The sequence below is a fragment of the Daucus carota genome, chromosome 1 (genome assembly GCF_001625215.2).
Source record: "Daucus carota subsp. sativus chromosome 1, DH1 v3.0, whole genome shotgun sequence".
NCBI lineage: Eukaryota > Viridiplantae > Streptophyta > Magnoliopsida > Apiales > Apiaceae > Daucus > Daucus carota.
In genome coordinates this window covers 23,407,699-23,426,798 of record NC_030381.2, presented here as the reverse complement: position 1 = coordinate 23,426,798, position 19,100 = coordinate 23,407,699, and the positions used below count along the sequence as shown (strand labels likewise).

Sequence of the window (19,100 nt, the reverse complement as noted above, 5' to 3'; positions counted from 1 at the left end):
CCAAAATAGCCTAAAAGCCAGAAGCCGGTAATAACTATTTTTCCTAACTTTTTTATGTATCGACCTTGAGCATGTCTGGTAGTAACTAAATCTAGCTTATCAGGGCTTTAAGGTTCTATACACCTGTTTGGCAACTCAACACTAAAGTGGGCTTCAAGTCCAGAGCAACCTGTAATAGCTATTTTTCCAAACTTTTTTATATATCAACCTTGTTTCTTCGTTCTTTTTATACACTGTGATTAATATAAAGTTTAAATACCCAAACACCCACATGTAACTTAAAATCGAAACTTTCACGTTTAATTTAAAATCACATAAACCAACTTCAAATCATAAGTAACTTATTTTAATTTAACCTAAACATGTTGCTATTCGTTTGCGTCACTGCTTGGTTTAGTATATAGAATTATATACTCCCTTCGTCTTCCTCAATCACTCAATCTTACACATCGAGTGAATCATATATAATGGGAGACGAGGACAATGACAAACACTATTCTCTTATAGAATACAATTTTGTAATTTATTCAAGATTTTCATTTTTGAATAAAAATTAAGATTTAAATTTTTTATTCAGATTTTAAAAAAATTAAAAAAGTAAGTTCTAGAATTATATTTTATAAGAGTATTAAAATATGTGCCTGCAGTAAAAAAACATATAAAAATGAGTAGCAGGGAGGGAGTATGAAATTAGGTTACCAGAATCTGAATAGGTCCGGAAACCATTATGAAACAGTTTATGGCTAACAAATTTTCTTATTTTAAAGAATACAATGTCCCTCGGAAATCGGAATAGACAGATAAAGTAGGAAAATATTTCATGCACATTATTGGGTACAAAATCTTTCGCAAAAAAGCATGTGTTAAAATGTGTTGAGTTTTGATTGAAATATACCTCGCATAAACATCATCAACTAAAAATCTCACCTTAATTGCCATGTCATTTTGTGCAAATTTTGCACCCAATTTTATGAATGTAGCACTACTCGATAAAAATGAATAAAACAGTATGCCACGATGCATGTAGCTCGTTAACTTCTTGAAGGATGGCTTATGCTGCAATGCATATAGTTCATTAACTAGATAAATGGATAATGTGAATCAGTTCAATCAAACCCTATAACAGAAGTAAAACCTCATCTGGTATTGACTAACTAGAAAGTCGGTAAAATATACTTTTGCAGGAGGATACCTATGGGCTAATCTTTTCTATGCCGGCTGCTTTGTATAGTATAGTAGCTGGAAAATCAGTCCCAAGCATCGAAATCCATGCAAAATTCTCTTCAACCCACAAAAATCATATGTACTAATGGACAGGGAGTTTTCAAGTCTATCTGCTTTATCTAAGCTGAAGAACAGACCTTGTCTGAAACAGAAAGTCATGGCAGTTGTAAACGTGGTTAGTCTCAAAAGATCCAATATAATTTAGAAGATAAAAATTTCAAACCTGAACTCGGCATCTTACAATAAGAACACTTGCAAAGCATATGTTTGTAAATTTCAAGCGTATAATATGAGAGGGCAAAGGTTACTATTACATTTTGGAAGGAAGCATCATTGTATGTGTTTTGGTGATTTTGTGTGTGTGCTTGTGTGTGTGTGTGGTGGTGGTGGTGGGGGTGGGGGTGGGGGGGGGTGGGGGGGGGGGGGGGGGGGGGGGTTCAACAGTGTTACTATCTTATGATGGGACCGTGGTAGAGCAAAATAATATTTGGGGCGCAATCGTCAAATTTAGGGAGACCAGTTAACTAGGGGGAAGTTATGCAAAGGAGGGAATAAATTAAATGCCAGATGAAATCAGTAAATGAGATGGTTCTCTATGGGACTCTATATAAGATGATTCTCTATGGAACAATGGCACATATATATATATAGGGAAGTGCTCAAATACAAACTAAGTTAGTATACAAACTACAAACTCAATATAAGCTCTTGGATGAATCTAATCCAATGGCCCCGCAGGGGCAACCACACACCAGTTAATATACACCCTGTCACACATGATCCGCAGATTCCCCTTCGTTTTTAATTTGAATTTTCCCGTTAATCGGTGAACTTTTTTTGAAATCCGACTTCACTGTATTTTTGTTCATCTCGCAACGATCAATTTCCATACCATATGTGCTATATTTCGATTTGATTTAGAGACTTTTTAATTTTAGTTTGTAGTTTGTACACTAAGATGGTTTGTACCAGAGTAGGACAGTCCTACTCCAGTACAAACTCCTTATGGTACAAATGTACAAACCAGTGATTATGACAATAATATTTAGTCATTGACAGATTTTAACTTAACATATACATACATCCATCCATCACCATCACCACCACAATCACCTCCAATCACCACCCACCACTAGGGGTGGCAATATTGGACCCGACCCGACAACCCGACACGAATTCGACCCGCAAAATACGAATTCGGGTTGGGGGTTTTCGGGTTCGGGTCGAATTCGGGTTGACCCAAAATCAACCCAGAAAAAACGGGTCATTTTCGGGTTGAATTCGGGTTACCCGAAATTGACCCGAAATTACCCGAAAATTAATATATAATATGAATATTATATATATTTATATTATTTATATTATTTATATAAAATTTATTAGTTAAATTTAAGATAAAAGTATTTAATTTAATAAAAATTAATTTTTTGGCTTAAAATAATATCTATTTAATATTTTAAAAACATTTTTATTAATAAATATTAATTTTCGAGTCGGGTTCGGGTTACCCGCGGGTAGTGCGGGTCGGGTTCGGGTTGGGTATTCTGACCCATTAAAATTTCGGGTCGGGTTCGGGTTGGGTAAATTTTTTCACCCGCGACTGTCAACCCGACCCGAACCCGACCCGAAATTGCCAGCCCTACCCACCACCAACCACCACTGCCACCCACGAGCGCCACAAAGCAGCGCCCCTGCCGAACACCATATCTCTCTCGCCACTGCCGAACACCATCCCTCTCTCCCTCTTGCTCCCCCTCTCCCTCCCTCTCTTTCTCCTTCCCCTGTCCCTCACGCCACCATAGATGGTTATTCATCTTCTCCGACCAGTGCTGTACACATGCACACAATATCACCACTTCTTTTCTCCTCTCCCTCAATCGTGCTAGAAACACTGCAGGCCGCGCCGGCGTCGCGGCTGCCGCCAGCCGCGCTGCACCACCACGCAGCTATGCCGCCCCGTAAGTGCTCCCCTCCCCTTATCTCTCCATCAGACCTCCTGGTAGGTTTAGTGATTCTGTTCAAACATTTAGTGATTCTATTCAACACATTTAGTGATTGTTTGTACCGTAAGGAGTTTGTATTTGAGCACTTTCCTATGTGTGTGTGTGTGTGTGTGTGTGTGTGTATGAGACTATTGGAGCACCGGTGAAAACCATATATATTGCATTATTAATTAAATTAACAGACTTTTTGCATAAGATCAACAACAAAAATTGAATATATTTTGAAATCTAGAGTATATACCAAAGGAAAGACCAACATAATATAATAACTTAATAACTAACTGATAGGTTTAATTGCTTTATCAGGATACACTCCAAAATACACCAAGGTAATGTGATTTATTGAGATGATATGTTTCAGGTGATTCCTTATTAATGTATGTACGAGTATTATTCTATGGAACAGTCTCTGCTCTAAGATTCTAGTCAGGTCTCATCAATCTCAAAAAGCAATAGGCCTTTCTACTGTATTAGTTTTTCCAGTTCCCTAAATAATCCAGGGGATTCTGCTTAAACATTTACAACTCAAGTCACATGAACAATTTTTAACACACTGGCTACATCACTGTAAATAGAGCAACAGCTCCGACTTTAACAAATCAGTAGTAATTGTAACCTCCAGCCTACGGGAAAATTAAGTTGGATGAAAACAGAAACAATTAAAATTGCAAAATTAGATACCAATGAGGCAAATTTTGTTTTGCTGCAACCACAAAAAATTTATATATCTTTAAGTAATGCATAGAAACATTTGTACCTTGTCTTGCATTACTACAGCAGAGCCGACTATCATCGATATATGTTGCTTGGAGACCCATCATCCATGAACCAACTGATGTATCATCATATGCATAGGTCTTCAAAGATGCACTATACAAGGCAGATCATGTGCAGAAAGGATCAGAGGATATAGAAGTATTGCTTGGCCTGCTAAATATAATTAACTGAGCAGGAATGAAATGGTTAAAGACTGTCATTGGGGAACTGGCATACTGGAGCTATATTCCAACATGACTTCTGCAAATTTCTCTTTTGTATACTTTTGCAGTTCAACTAGTACATATTCCACGTATAATCATACTCCCTCCATTTTACAGCTCCTTTGCAGCATAGAAAAGAGTTTCTCCAGTATGGTAACAGAAAACTTAAGAGCACCACAACTAAAGTCCACTATTATAGTGAAATGTATGAAGACAACAAATAATTGTCATAGTCTACCAATACAAATTAATTCTCTCTGTTATGCCGAATAAATGCTACATATTAGAACAGCTAAGAAAACTTACATGGTACTTGAGTGGAACATAGGCAGTAAGATGAATAATCAGAGAGAGAGAGTGACGTGTATTATCTCAGTTAAAGAACAGAGGGAGTAACATGTATTATCTCAGTTATGCCAAGTAAATGTTACATATTACAACCATGACATCTATTATCAGAGAGAGACCATGGCCATATTAAAATGTTGTTGTCTTCAGCAAAATGTTAATTAGATCCAGATACATAATAAAATTATTGAGCATTGATGTAAAAGTTAAAGCGGCTGTTTTTAGACAAAAAGTTCCCAGACAAGAGCATAAGAAAAATCCGTGCATAGAAGGAAACATATCAATAGCTAAAACTTCATTTAAGCATATCAGCCAACCGGTTCAGACCTCATAAATGAAGGCATTCGTCTAACCTGTTTATATTGATATACTGAGCAAACTTTTTGGATAGAATGAAAAGTGAGCCACTAGCATGTCGAAAGTACCTGGAGCAATATAACATTTAAGAACTGAGATATAAGCCAAATGTAGTCGAGTTTTTATATAAAAAAAAATGATATACAAAGTATACGGTTATATGTACTTCATATAGTTCAGAATCATATGCTTCATGTAAATCACAAACTCCGAGAAAACCACGTATATTTGGTAAGAAACTTTAGGAAAGTAAATGACCATATGCTTTTAGCTGGCATGTACCAAAGTAAATAGCTGTCATCATTTTCGGAACAAAACAATTTAGAATCCAATTTAGCAAGTATGGATAAGAATGATCATATTTAACATTATTACAAATCAAGCAGGCATCTATGAGCTGTTATTAATATCCTTCCATATTCTCATCTAGCAACCAATGATAACTCAACAACTATGATGGTTGCACATACTTTGGCCGAACATTAATACATGGTCTATTACAATGACAAAACACTAATAGTTTATGTTTCAAAGTTTAGTTACAAGGGGAGATTAGTGTACATACACTTGCTGCATATACTATAACTATAGGTGCATAAAATTTCCAAATTCAAAGTAGTAGATAACATAATCAGGATGTTTACTTTTACGCATAAAAAGAATACTTACGATTTCTCATCCCCAAACTTCCACCAATCAGGCTCATACCATGGCCTTCCCCTGGAACACCAAATATATTGATTATTTACAAAAAGTAAATACATAAAAAGAGCCAAAGACAGGTATGACGATTAAGTCATAAAATTATGTGATGAATTACTAAACTTAATTGATGTTCAAGGACTCATTCGATATAATATCCATGTATCTCCATAGGTATGTCGATCAAGTCTAACTAAACTTATTTTGATGTGCAATGACTCATTCGATATAATATCCATATATCTCCATCGATTTGTTTTCTAAATCTATTGCAAGAGCTGTCAGACTTCTCTTCGACCTTTTCCATTGCAACAAAGAGTTAGGAATTGAAGATGAGAGCAGTACATCAGCTTTTAAGGAGACTGCCAGGAGTTCTCTGAGATGCAGTTCAGAATATATTACACTTAAGAAAGGCACATCGGCTTGTGCAGAAAGAGAGTACTAGATAACTGGTCTACCCATTTCTTCCTCTCATGTAAAGCAATTTGCATTAGTAGTAGGTCTTCTCCAGCTCTAAACTGGTCTACAATAACTTCCTAATAACTGGCAAGTGCCTAATGAGTGTAATCACAATGGTCATCAGGTTAGTATCTTAGAATCTACAGAAGTTTCCAAGGCTGGGATTTTCTTTTCCCCAAGGTATTCACAAATTTTCAGCAGAATAATAAAGTCAATCAGGTAACACTTCCTGAGATGAAATCAAGCACCTCTACCAAGATTTAGGAACACGTTAATAAATTAATTTCTTTTCTTGTTCATAAATGATTTTTCTGGAAGAAAAGAAAAGGGAGCTGGAGATTGGAAAAGAAATTCTTTTCATAATTGTGTCCAAACCCACTTTCTATTCTCTTCTTCTTTTCCTATGTGTTCAGGAACACAGTTTTAGTACGATAACTAAGAGCATCTCCAAAAGCATCCTAGTGGGTTCCCTATATATATATTATAAAAAATACAACTCCTAGTAAACTAGGACATTATATTGAATGACAACTCCAACAACAATCCTTATATGTGTTCCCTATAATTATGATAATATTAACTTAAAAATATTAAGAGGGAAATAATGTGAAAAAGGTTCGAAAGAGTGTGAGGAGGGAAGTGAATATATTATTCTTGAAAACAAAATGTAGAATGGTTCCAGATTCCCTAAAATTACGGAATGAAGTAGGTAACTCAACTTTTTAGGGAGCTGCTAGGATATTGTTGGAGTTAAATTTTGCACCATATACCTCAAATTATAGCTTAGGACATCATATATAGCTAATCTCTTGGAGATGCTCCAAGGATAACAACAGTAGAATGATATTTCTCTTGTCATATCTTTATACACTAGGATATGAGGGTCAAAATCTATGTTACTCGGACTCGGCTAGAAGTGTCCGACATGGATACGTGTCCATGTGTCGGACTCGAGACTATTATGAAAAATTTACATTTTTTTGGCCGAAAATAAGTGTCCTAGTCCAAGTGTCCATGTCCGAGTGTCGAGTCAAAATAGACTTTACTGGCTTAATGGAACACCAGAAACACTCAGAGCACTGCATATTCCTGTTATTACTTTTCCTAGTAAAGGTGATACAAGCTAAAATCGAATATTTTACTATCCCTTGGTAACACTTAATAGTTAATACTTTCTCCAATCAAATTTTAAATTACCCATTCATTACATATAGGAACTTACTCATTCAAATCCTTTAAAATGGTTCTTCCATCAGTTTAATGGTGTCAGAATATGCCCATACATATCGATATTTATGGCTTCATATGAGGAAAAAAAATTACATGTCTAACTTTGAAGCATGAATCTGTTCTCCCACCAAGTTATAGGCGCGTTTGTGCATATCTAGAATTCACCAAGTGCAAAGTCTATTGATCTTACGTGTAAGTTTAGAGGTTATCCCTCGTGTCCAAAGGGGTCACAAGTTGTGATCTTTTTGCAAAAGAGTTTACGCATCAATAAATCTTAGTTTATAACAAACTTAACCAAAGAGGCCTTATAATGAGATGCAACTGGGCATTTGCGGTAAAACAGAACTATAGAAGCTAAATCGAAATAAAATCTACTGGCTAAAACAATTTGGTCTAGTCTGGTACAATAGCTAAACTGAACACACAAGGGTCCCTGTCTTATGTGTTGTGATTGTGGTTGGGATCCGCAACAACTACTTGTGGACAATGTGATCCTGCATCGAGTTTCTAATGAAGAGGTATATATAGGTATTTCACTAGGCTTTTCTAATAACACTACATTAGGCACAGTTAGATGTCTTTATGATTTTTTGTAAATTCTTGACGACATGAACAAGAACAATCTCTGTTTGTTGGTTTTAATAATTCTATAAAACTGTGTAAACTTAGATAGCTGGGTATATCAACCAAGTTGAGAAGGAAAAATATATCATTACAAACTATTCCACTGTTTACAAGAGGGTCATGACTCATTACACTAAATGTACATTAAATTCTATATGCTTATTAATGACACCCACGAAGCTATTTTCCACTTTTCTATTTTCTGATACCTAAAAATGACTGCCACATTTTTCTTAGAAGTCTAGGATTTCCCAGATTTTTGCTATTTAAAATCAGAAACTTTATTCAATATTTTAGCACTTCATCCAGTTGAGACATTGTAGTATTCCATGGCAGACATTTTTCAATAGGCTCCCTTAAAAATGAGTTATATATATAGTACCATGGACAACTTCGATATTATTGTCTATAATGGCTGCTCGACTTCAAGAGTTTCTTTTCTTGGCAAAACTAATTTTGTAAGACATATGCCAATTTGCGGGCCCTTTGATAATCATCTTCTGACTTGGTGAGCAAAGTCCAAAAGAATGGCTTATAGAAGATCTTGTATTTTCTATGCAATCAGTCTAGTACTTGGTAAATTCTGCATTATCAATATTGTTCAACAGATGCCTTCATTCGAAGTCTTCACTATATGTCTAATTGCACATAGTTAAAACAGAATGACATTTAAGTGTAAGCATTTACAAATTTAAAGTAGGCTAACATTGCAGGGTTGTGGGAAAAAGACACGCTTTTTCTTATGATTATAAGCAATGGGTGCTTCTATAGTCCTATGGAATCTAAAATTGCAAAATATTATTAAATTTCTTGTTCAGAAGACTTCCACTCTACACTCTGGAACACATCTGCCACTATATTCCCTCACGACACCTATTAACATGGTAGCCTCGAACACTTGAGTCATGGAGATCAACTTTAAAGCATTTAAGTTCTAGAAAATTTGATAAGGTGAGATTAATACCATGTGTTTTATGTTAAAGACAACTTAGCCAGGTATATATTTACTAAGCATGTTATTGTTATTAAAATGGCTATCTTATTTGTACAACTACTTCATGATAAAAGGCTGAAGCACCAAAAGCTAAAAGTCAAATTACTGAAACCATAAGAAGGTTGAAACTATGCAAGGGCATAATCAAATTCAAACCATACTAAACTGGATAAAGTCAAAGATAAAGCATTACTCTTCAGCAACAACTTCTCCCGATTTCATGCATCCAATGTAAGCATTATCTTGACTACGTCGGCTCTCAAGAAGTTCAACAAGTGCATCTGATATGCAAAATAGAAAAATATTATGTCTAACCCAGGCACCATAAGGATGGAACTGCCATTAATTTTAGTAGTGCAATAATTATACATATGCATGTACCAAGATCAATGTCAATGTTGTCATCAACTTTTACATAAAAATCAGCATCCCACTTTTGAACAGCCGTACTGAAGAAGAACTTTGCTTTCTTAGGAAGTTCTTCTTCTGCTTCCTCGTGCCCATCCTTAATAGACATTTAACTACACAAAGTTAATATTAAGATCCAAACATTTCAAAGAAAATTCAAAGGTACAGTTACGACCTCCAAATATATACAACATATGCATAAAGGTGAATCAACATAACAATCTATTCACTTGTTCTTCTCATTTCATGCAAACTGAAAGAGTCACTGGCACTGAATTGATGATAAACTGAACTTTAATACTAAACCATCTAGCTTAATCTAATTACGAGCTCTTTATACCAATCAATGTGTAAGCATGCATACTTTTGTAATCATCTAACATTATCTTCTTCAACTCGTAACTTGTCAGGAATTAATTGATTCCTGAGCTGCTAAATGCTATTTTTGGTGTTTTCTGTATATATTAGCTGAGAAGATAAGCAGAATAGAGCAAGAGAGGTCAATTGAAAGAGATTAAGAGAGAATTCATACAGAAAAGAGAGAGAACAGAGAGTTAGAGGGAGAGAAACCCTAGAGAGAGAGATAGAATAACAGAATTTAGGGAGAGAAAGAAGTGGTGGAAACATTCCATTTGATATATTTGCATAATCTCAAAGTACATGACTCAACAACTATTTATAGACCATGAACTTGTAAGTAACTCTAGTATAGTAAATGACTCTATTACCCTTCTTACTACTGTTACCCCATACTACTATAAACTACTACTAAGCTGATTCCCAACATAACTTTATACAACTTGATCTAGTTATGACTATGAGCACAATTACACATTTTACATATGCCCATTACCCTATCTGGCCGTTCTTATTTTCATCTCTTTCTAACTACACAAAACATCAAAGTTCAAACCCATCATGACCTCTATTAGTCCCCTACCTTTTTTGTGCATGTAGGCTCTGTTTGTTTTACAGAAAGTAAAATACAGACATACAGCAATACTATACATTAATTTTCATATCAGGAAACACAGACACACTCCTACACAAATATATAGACTAGAGATGCATACAAATCATTTAGTAATTAGCATAGTATGGTCTAAACTTTTAGCCATAACTTAATGTTGGTACCTTATAATCAAAAAAGATACAGAAGAAATGAAGAATGCCCTCAAAAATTCATGAACATTGATTCAGATTTTGTAATGTCATACTTTATAAAAGCCCACACAAGCACCACTTCAAATATTAAATTCAGTCTATCAAAAGCACTTTCTTCAACATAGCAATTATAATTTAACAGATCCAGAACATGAATTTTAAAATCAATGCTACTCCAGGTAAGGAAACATTACTATACGAACAGAAGCAATATGATAACAAAAAATGGCAGCCATATATGTGAAAAATATTTTATCGTGCAAGTTACTCTGGGTAAGCTGAAGTCAGTTCTCAACTTACCATAATTAAAAAATCATTTGTAGTACGATTTTCCTTGTCTATATTGCGGTCCAAGCTATCACCTCGATTGGCACTTCATATTTAAGAACAATAAGTAAGTACAAAATTATGTAATGAGACTAAAGAAATTTCCACCTACTACAAGATAGTATGCTAATTAAAATTTGAATATGAAAGAGAGTTGGAAGACCTTCGACCAATGACAAAACGTATGACCACTCCCCTTTCTTCAAGTTTCTTTAAAGCATCACCTACAACATATTATGTGAATGTATAAAACTTGCCTTCACAATATTACAACCTAGATAATCATCAACCATTATGCTATACAACCCAAATGGCATCCCAATTGCATGTCTCAACTTCTTTCTGCAAATTTGAACCATCCAATCGTTGAACACTATAAAGTGATTGATGGACACCCAAAGGAAGCTAACCAAAAAACTTATTTGACCGAGTAGATACCACAGTTCTAGGTATCTCGAAAAGGCATATGCAAACTCATGCAAGTGTTGACGGACATCATTATGTTGGAACTACCAGAATCTTGAGATACGTGTGAGATGCAAGATGCATTGTGATGATTTTCAAGCAAAAGAAAAAAAAAAGAAAAAAGAAGAAGGGTAATAGACCAAAGGACAGGTTGTACCCTTGCCTCTGTTACAACTATTTATTTTAATTACAATAGATTTAAGCATTACCTTTTGGCATCCAAGAACCTCTAAACACGTTTCGCCTCAATCGACTTCCAAATCCAGTATACACACCAATAACAGCAAGAAGCCTTTTGCCTGACGTGGACCCACTTTGCTGCAACTGGAGGTAACCTTGGCTTTTCACCAAAGTTAATTCCATCTCAGCTTCCACAATTCTCCTCTGCAAATCCCTGGATATCATAGAGAGAATTATCCAAGACTATTGATCTTCATGTGTATCTTTACAAACTTGATATGTATGTGCCTATAATAGAAAGAAACAGAGAGCTTGCCTGCATCCAAAGACTGTAAGCTTATCTTCAACAGTAAGATACTTTGGCCTCTACAAAAAGAAATGAATACAAGCACTCACTTGAGATTAAGAAAAAATAACATGGGAGGGAGGCTACTAATAAATGTGCATGCACTTTCACCAACCACCTACTTCCTGAATTTAGTTATTTCGGATATTAAACACATGCACATTACTACAAGTAGAAGATATAACTATCCTTTTTGGATTAAATTTGTGTGCCCATTCCTGATTTTGAGTCCTTAAGAAGGGGATGCATTTGAGTAATATCACTGGTTGCTTTTAATTTAAGTACTGTTAAGTGAACACTATTAGTTAATAAGATGCTCTTATCTTTAAGATTTTGTTTTGCTGGATGCCCATTAGAACAAACAAATTATACATTACATCAATCATGTGACATTATACATATCCTGCATATTGAGTGGATGAGTGATCATTGACATAAACCATTATCAAGTCAGCTAGCTCAAACACCTTAGGCCAATTTTCCTAAAACCTCAAAGTCAAACTCTTGAATCCTTAAAGTTTTGAAGCATCTCCAGGAGGCTCTCTATTTAAGCTCTTAAGTGAAAAAATAAAGAGTCATGTATCAATTAGAGCTCCAAGAGGCTCTTCAAAAAGTTAAGAGCTCATTCTCTCTCCTCTTTTTTAGGAGCCACAACTTGGCTCTTAACTTATTTTTATCAATAAAAAAATTCTTTCCCTCCAATTCATCCCCACTCTTGAATTTGGATTTTTGTTATAGTGGAGCCCAACATGAATAAAATATGATATATAGAAGAAATATAGAGAGGATTGTTGGAGTTCATGCTCTTAACTTTGTACTAAATTGCTAAAAGTCATTTTTTTTTATATTTAGGAGTCAATTAGGAGGCTCTTGGAGATGCTCTTAGGAAAGGTCGTATTGGGATCATATTATCTTCGACATCCCCGTTGAAAAGCCCATTATCTGGGTCCGAAGTATGCATTACTAGGCGGTTTGTCACTTCTTCCCTTGGTGGGCCTCGGGTTCTATCCAAATTTCAATTACTAGGTAGGGATCTCATGCCATCATTGACCCCACCATAATACATTAATGAATCATAAATATTGGCCTGATCAAAGAGATTTGAACTCGAGATCTGATATCATGTTAAATTATCTAACTCATCAAAACCTCAGAGTGTCTGGAAAAAGGCTTTATTGGTACACATTATCTTCACAAATGCATATACTAGATTTTCAGAATTAAACTGTGTGCAACAGCTGAAGGGATAATAACAGTGCTCACCAAGCATCCTAATTCACAGGATTCATAATTTTTATGAATATAGTATCTGCCCCGAAATTTAAGATTGAAAACACAAATCAAGTAAGAAAACAGCTCAAAAAATTCTAAAACCTCAGCCACCATTCCACATTATCGATTTCCATCGAAAATAGAATCACTAGGTCTAGACGTCTAGTTAATCCTCAGCAACCATTCCACATTATCAATTTCCATCAATTAAAAATTCAAAAAAAACCTGATTAGAATTCTTCTGCAGGAGGTTCGCCAGCAATTTCCTGTTTTCGGCATCTTGCCACAACCTAATCATCCAATCGAAACACAATCGCAACTTATAAACCATTCAACACATTCAGAACTATAACAAAATGCAGTTATCAGAAACTGAAATCACCAATACATAAAAACATATATACACGACGAGGTGAGTGACTAACCGTCCAGCGATATAGATCCAAGCGAAGCAAGAGAAGAATGCTAAGAACAGAGAAGGCTTCGATGAGGAGTTTACCGATGATTTCGCTGATGATCTGGATTTTCTATCTGCTTTCGAGAACGACGTCGTCGGGAGAACATCCATTGCTCTCAAAGCTCTGATCTCAACGATAACAGCTCAGCTGATAACTGCTGATTAAATTGGGGGGTTTAGTACTAATCGGGGGTGCACGGAAATGAAAATTTCTTTCGTTATTTTCGTTATTTTGGGATTTATTGCGATTTGCTTTATTCAGATTTTCATTTTATTATACATAGAATTTGGATTGTGTAAATAAAAAGTGAGGAAATAATATATCTTATTTTATAGTATCAAATTATCTAAGCGCAAACTCAAACGTTAATTCCGATCAAGTGGAGGATAATCAAAAAGGACTAGCAACAGCTCAGAGGAGTAAATAATGAAAGTGGATCCCCTAGTCATCACACTCAACACAATTATGAATTTGGAGAATCATCAAGGATGAATCTGCCAAGGCAAACGGTATGGAGCAGAGATCATCTCTTTGAACACATCATCAGTGATCGGGACACAGCAGTGCAGATTAGAAGACCAACTTAAAATGAAATGTAACTTCGCAAGATTTATGTCTCAAACCGAACCTAAAAAGGTTGAAAAAAGCTTTAAGTGATCCAAATTGGGTATCTGATATGCGGGAAGCTCAATCAATTTGAAAGGCAGAAAGTCTGAAAATTGGTGTCAGGGTTCAAAAGCAAATCTGTAATTGTTACCAAATGGGTTTTCAGAAACAAGCTGGATGAAGATGGCATTTGCACGAGGAACAAGGCAACACTAGTAGTCAAGGGTTATTCACAAGAAGAAGGAATCGACTATGATGATCCTACGATTCATTTGAAAGGCTTGAAACAATCAGAATGTTCTTAGCATTTGCTGCACACTCCAACTTTAAGGTATTTCAGATTTATGTGAAAAGTGCATTTCTGAATGGTGTTTCCAGAGGAGGTTGTCTATGTTGAACGACATCCTGGGTTCGAAGACAAGAAATTTGAAGACTTTGTGTGCTTTCTCTTCAAAATCACTCTATGGCCTTAAGCAAGCCCCTCGGACATGGTATGATACTCTCTCCAAATTCCCACTTGAAAATGATTTCACAAGAGTTATCATCGACAAAACTCTTTTTCATAAAAAAACATAAGAATGATATAATTCTGGGACAAGTATATGTGGATGACATAATATTTGGTTCTACTAATGATCTTTTTTGCGAGAGATTTGTTAAGCTTTGTAGAGCAAGTATGAGATGAGCATGATGGGAGAGTTGTCCTTCTTCCTTGGACTTCAAATTATTCAGAAATCTGACAGTATTTTCATCTGTCAAACAAAGTATATCAAGGACCTTCTTAATAAAAATGAAATGAAAGAAGCTTCTCCTGCCAAAACCTCAATGCCAACTGCTGTCAAACTTGATCAGGGCAAATCTGGTAAGTCAGTTGATATCACGAAGTATCGAGGTATGATTGGCTCACTTCTATACTTAGTTGTTAGTAGACCAGACATTATGTTCGCAACTTGTTTATGTTCAAGATTCCAGGATGATACTAAGGAGTCTCCATTTATATAGTTGTTAAGCGTATTTTTAGATATCTTAAGGGAACCCCCGATCTTGGGATATAGTACCCTAAAGATACTGATTTTAACCTAGTTTGCTATACAGATTCTAACTTTGTAGGATGTAATATTGATAGGATGAGTACTTACGGGAAGCTGTCAGTTTCTGGGACGAAGGTTGGTATCATGGTACAACAAGAAGCAACATTCCGTATTTACATCAACAGCTGAAGCTGAGTACATAGCTGTTGGAAGTTGTTGTGCTCAAATTTTGTGGATGAGCAAACGACTACAAGATTATAGACTCATGTTGGATAAAATTCCGATTCTATGTGATAACACGAGTGCCATTGCCTTTGCTAATAATCCTGTTTAACACACCAGGACGAAGCACATTTATATCAGGTATCATTTTATTCGTGAGCATGTCATGAATGGAATAGTAGAGTTACATTTTGTGCCTATTGATCAACAAATTGCAGACATATTCACTAAACCACTAGACAAATCCACTTTCTCTAAAGTGGGTGGTGAACTTGGCATGTTAAACCTGTCTAATTAATTTAAAAATAAATTACTGCAATTTGTCGTAAGATCACAAGTATGTAAATGACCATATTTCTAGGACTTGTGAATTTACAACTGTAGGAACAATCGGACCTTGGCCCTGCGTTTTATGATATCAATTGAAAAAGTTCGAACAAAATATTAACCTTAATCGCTACGGCGCAAGCGATTCAAATCCACGTTTTCTACTGTATTCCCTAATTCTCCTTGGACGAAGTGTGGCCTTCGATCTCCCAAGGTGTACCTCTCCTTAAAGCTCCGAAATTCCAAAACCCTAGCTGGCTCCTTGAGAAAAACGGCTGCCTCTCTCAAACCCTAGGATGTGAATTCGTTTTTTGTGTGTCTCATAGCTTTTGGAGAACGAGAATATATATAGGCTACAGTAGGGATCATGGACCATTAGGTCAGACCTTCCAATGACATTCCGGGCCAAGCCCAATGTCATTAAATATTAATTCAATCCACTAAAGAATTAATATTTGCACTACCTTTCCTAATTCTGTAAATTAATTATTTAATTCGGCTCCCATATTAATTGCTTATAAATTCCTCATGTTTAAGATATCGCATGTCCATTAATTAAATTAATTTCTGACAATTAATTTAATCAATATCTTTTATCATTGATCATCCACTCAACCTTATAATTATGCAAGAACAAATCTGCCTGCAAGACTAATGCATAATTATCTTTATGAGTTTTCAAGACGACATCATCACCCGAATATATTTTTCGGACACGGTTTTCTTTTATAGTTAATATCCCACTCTGTATATAATGTCATTGCCCAATACATAAATTCGTAATTCAAAATAAATTACCTAACGTATGAATCAAGACATGTGCATTAAATACAAGTGCCAATCACTATATCCGGATTAAGAACCTAAGCAATAATAACATCATAGAATTTTAGTTCTTTATTGTCAGAATAAAAAAAACAATTATTATACTATTTTGATCCCGTTCAATATATACAAAGTATATAAGTATTATTCAATAGTCAAGATAAACTATTTCTAAATAATACCTCAGCCGTTCCAGTGGTTTGTCTAACACCACTTCGACTATAAACCTTTATTATATTATATAAGAAATTTGACAATCTAACCTTCTGCTATCCCATTTGATACTAGATTGTCTACAATATATTATATACAGACAATGTGAAAACATGCATTCAAGATTCTCAAATAATTGTTATATACTTCAAACGAATATTTCAGTATAAACCCTAACAACAACTACATCTAGTATTTTACATATTTATTTGTTTATTAGTTTTAATTAATTGTCATGATTTATGTGAATATATGCTTATATGAAAGTTAATTAAAATTAATGTTGAATTATTGAAGTGCTCATATTGAATTAATGGATATTAGCATTTATTTAGTTCATAATTTAATTGAATTTATTAGATGGATTTGAAGCAATTGAAATTATTATCAGTTTTCCATTAGTTAGGTATAATTCAAATAATAGCAGCATAATTTATTTATATTCATTTGACTAAATTTACTTTAGTTAAATATCATTTGGATTAATTGTGATTTTTTTTTTTGCATGACTAATTTAGATATTTAAGTTTACTTTAGTTATGAAATTATCATTATTTATTGATTTATTTTATATTTAATGAAAATCAAATTAATATGTAATGTTGATGGCTTGTATGGAAAAACTGCACAGCATACCTATATGGATCACTTGATAGTGATATTTATATGAAAATCCCTGAAGGATTAAATATAGAAGACACTAAGCCTCGACATTTATATTCTGTTAAATAACAACGATCATTGTATGATTTGAAATAACATGGTTGTATGTTGTACAACAGGCTTAGTGAATACTTATTGAATGATGGATATGTTAATAATCAAGTATGTCCTGGCATTTTCATTAAACGATCATCAACTGTTTTTGTTATTATTGCTGTATATGTGGATGATTTGAATATTATCGGTACTAGTGAAGATATTACTAATGCTGCTAACTATTTGAAAAATGAGTTTGAAATGAAAGATCTTGGAAAGACAAGATTTTGTTTAGGTATACAGGTGGAGGAGCACTTATCTTCAGGAATATTTGTTCATCAATCAAACTACACTGAAAAGATTCTTGATCGGTTCTACATGGACAAAGCTCATCCACTAACCATGCCAATGGTTGTTCGATCACTCGAGGTTGAAAAGGATCCTTTCCGTCCTAGAAAGCAAGATGAAGAGGCTCTTGGACCTGAGACTCCATATCTCAGCGCAATTGGTGCTCTCATGTATCTCGCAAACAACACGCGACTTGATATTGCATTTGCAGTGAACCTGTTGGCAAGATTTAGTTCCGACCCTACTAAAAGGCATTGGGATGGAATCAAGCATATATTCAGATATTTTCAGGGTACAATTGATCTTAGGTTATTTTTTCCAAGCAGTTCAAGTTCACAACTAACTAGATATGCAGATGCTTGATACATGTCAGATCCTCACTTTGGACGATCACAGACTGGTTATTTGTTTACATATTGTGGTACTGCTATTTCTTGGAAATCTACAAAACAGACTATGGCTGCAACTCATCAAACCACACAGAGCTACTAGCAATTCATGAAGCAAGCAGATAATGTATTTGGCTAAGGTCTGTCATCCAACATATTCGAGAATCATGTGGATTATCAAATATTTCAAACAGTCCTACAGTTTTATTTGAAGATAACTCGGTCTGCATCAAACAACTTAGGAAAGGATATATTAAAGGAGATCGAACAAAATACATATTGCCAAAGTTCTTCTACACTCATGAACTTCAAGAAAATGGTGATATTGATGTACAACAAATTCGCTCATGCGATAATCTGGCAGATATACTTAAAAAGTCACTACCTACATCAACATTTGAGAAGTTACAAAATAATAGGGGTATGCGGAGGTTAAAAAGCTTACTACATCAAGATGTCAAAATGTGAGACATTTTATTCGGGGCGAGATTGTACTCTTTTTCCTTCGACAAGGTTTTTATCTCACTGGGTCTTCCTTGCAAGGTTTTAACGAGACAGTCAATCTTTGTAATGACTCATATTTGACAATAAAGGGGGAGTGTTATAAATGCAAGCTGTGATTGTCAAATAACACATTTATCCATACACGTACGTGGAAGTTGAGTTTGATTTTGGCTACTACATTTTACAGTCTTATCGCTTGTTACCAATACACGCAAGCCGCAATTCACACTACATGTTCCTACGCAACTAGCTTCATGTTTTGTACCATACATAGAGGATCTCAGGTTTTCATATTTTATCACTTTTGTACGAAAGCATTTGATAATATAAGAAACACAATTAGCTCTTCATTACTTCTACTTTTTCTCGCTTTTGTTATTATTTTATAACAAAAT

General features: G+C 34.9%; 1 protein-coding gene across 1 annotated transcript; it reads right to left on the bottom strand.

The window, feature by feature from the left end:
- Positions 1 to 996: 996 nt before the first annotated feature.
- On the bottom strand, positions 997 to 13,777 carry LOC108205495 (hydroxyproline O-galactosyltransferase HPGT3). The gene is made up of 12 exons (XM_017375475.2): positions 13,509 to 13,777; positions 13,310 to 13,373; positions 11,782 to 11,831; positions 11,495 to 11,679; positions 10,984 to 11,044; positions 10,794 to 10,866; positions 9,303 to 9,426; positions 9,115 to 9,202; positions 5,582 to 5,632; positions 4,909 to 4,980; positions 3,985 to 4,097; positions 997 to 1,366 (listed from the first exon to the last, which is right to left on the bottom strand). The coding sequence occupies exons 1-12, from the start codon at positions 13,649 to 13,651 to the stop codon at positions 1,344 to 1,346; spliced, it is 1,047 nt and encodes a 348-aa protein (XP_017230964.1). The 5' UTR covers positions 13,652 to 13,777; the 3' UTR covers positions 997 to 1,343.
- Between the last annotated feature and the right edge of the window lie 5,323 nt (positions 13,778 to 19,100).

Bases quoted from the DNA above. Each gene is read 5' to 3' on its own strand.
- LOC108205495 (XM_017375475.2), bottom strand. From the start codon at position 13,651: ATGGATGTTCTCCCGACGACGTCGTTCTCGAAAGCAGATAGAAAATCC. The intron at 4,098-4,908 runs GTTAGACGAATG...TGCCTTGTATAG, and splicing joins CAGTATATCAATATAAACAG to TGCATCTTTGAAGACCTATG. The intron at 1,367-3,984 runs GTACAAATGTTT...TTTCTGTTTCAG, and splicing joins CTGTAGTAATGCAAGACAAG to ACAAGGTCTGTTCTTCAGCT.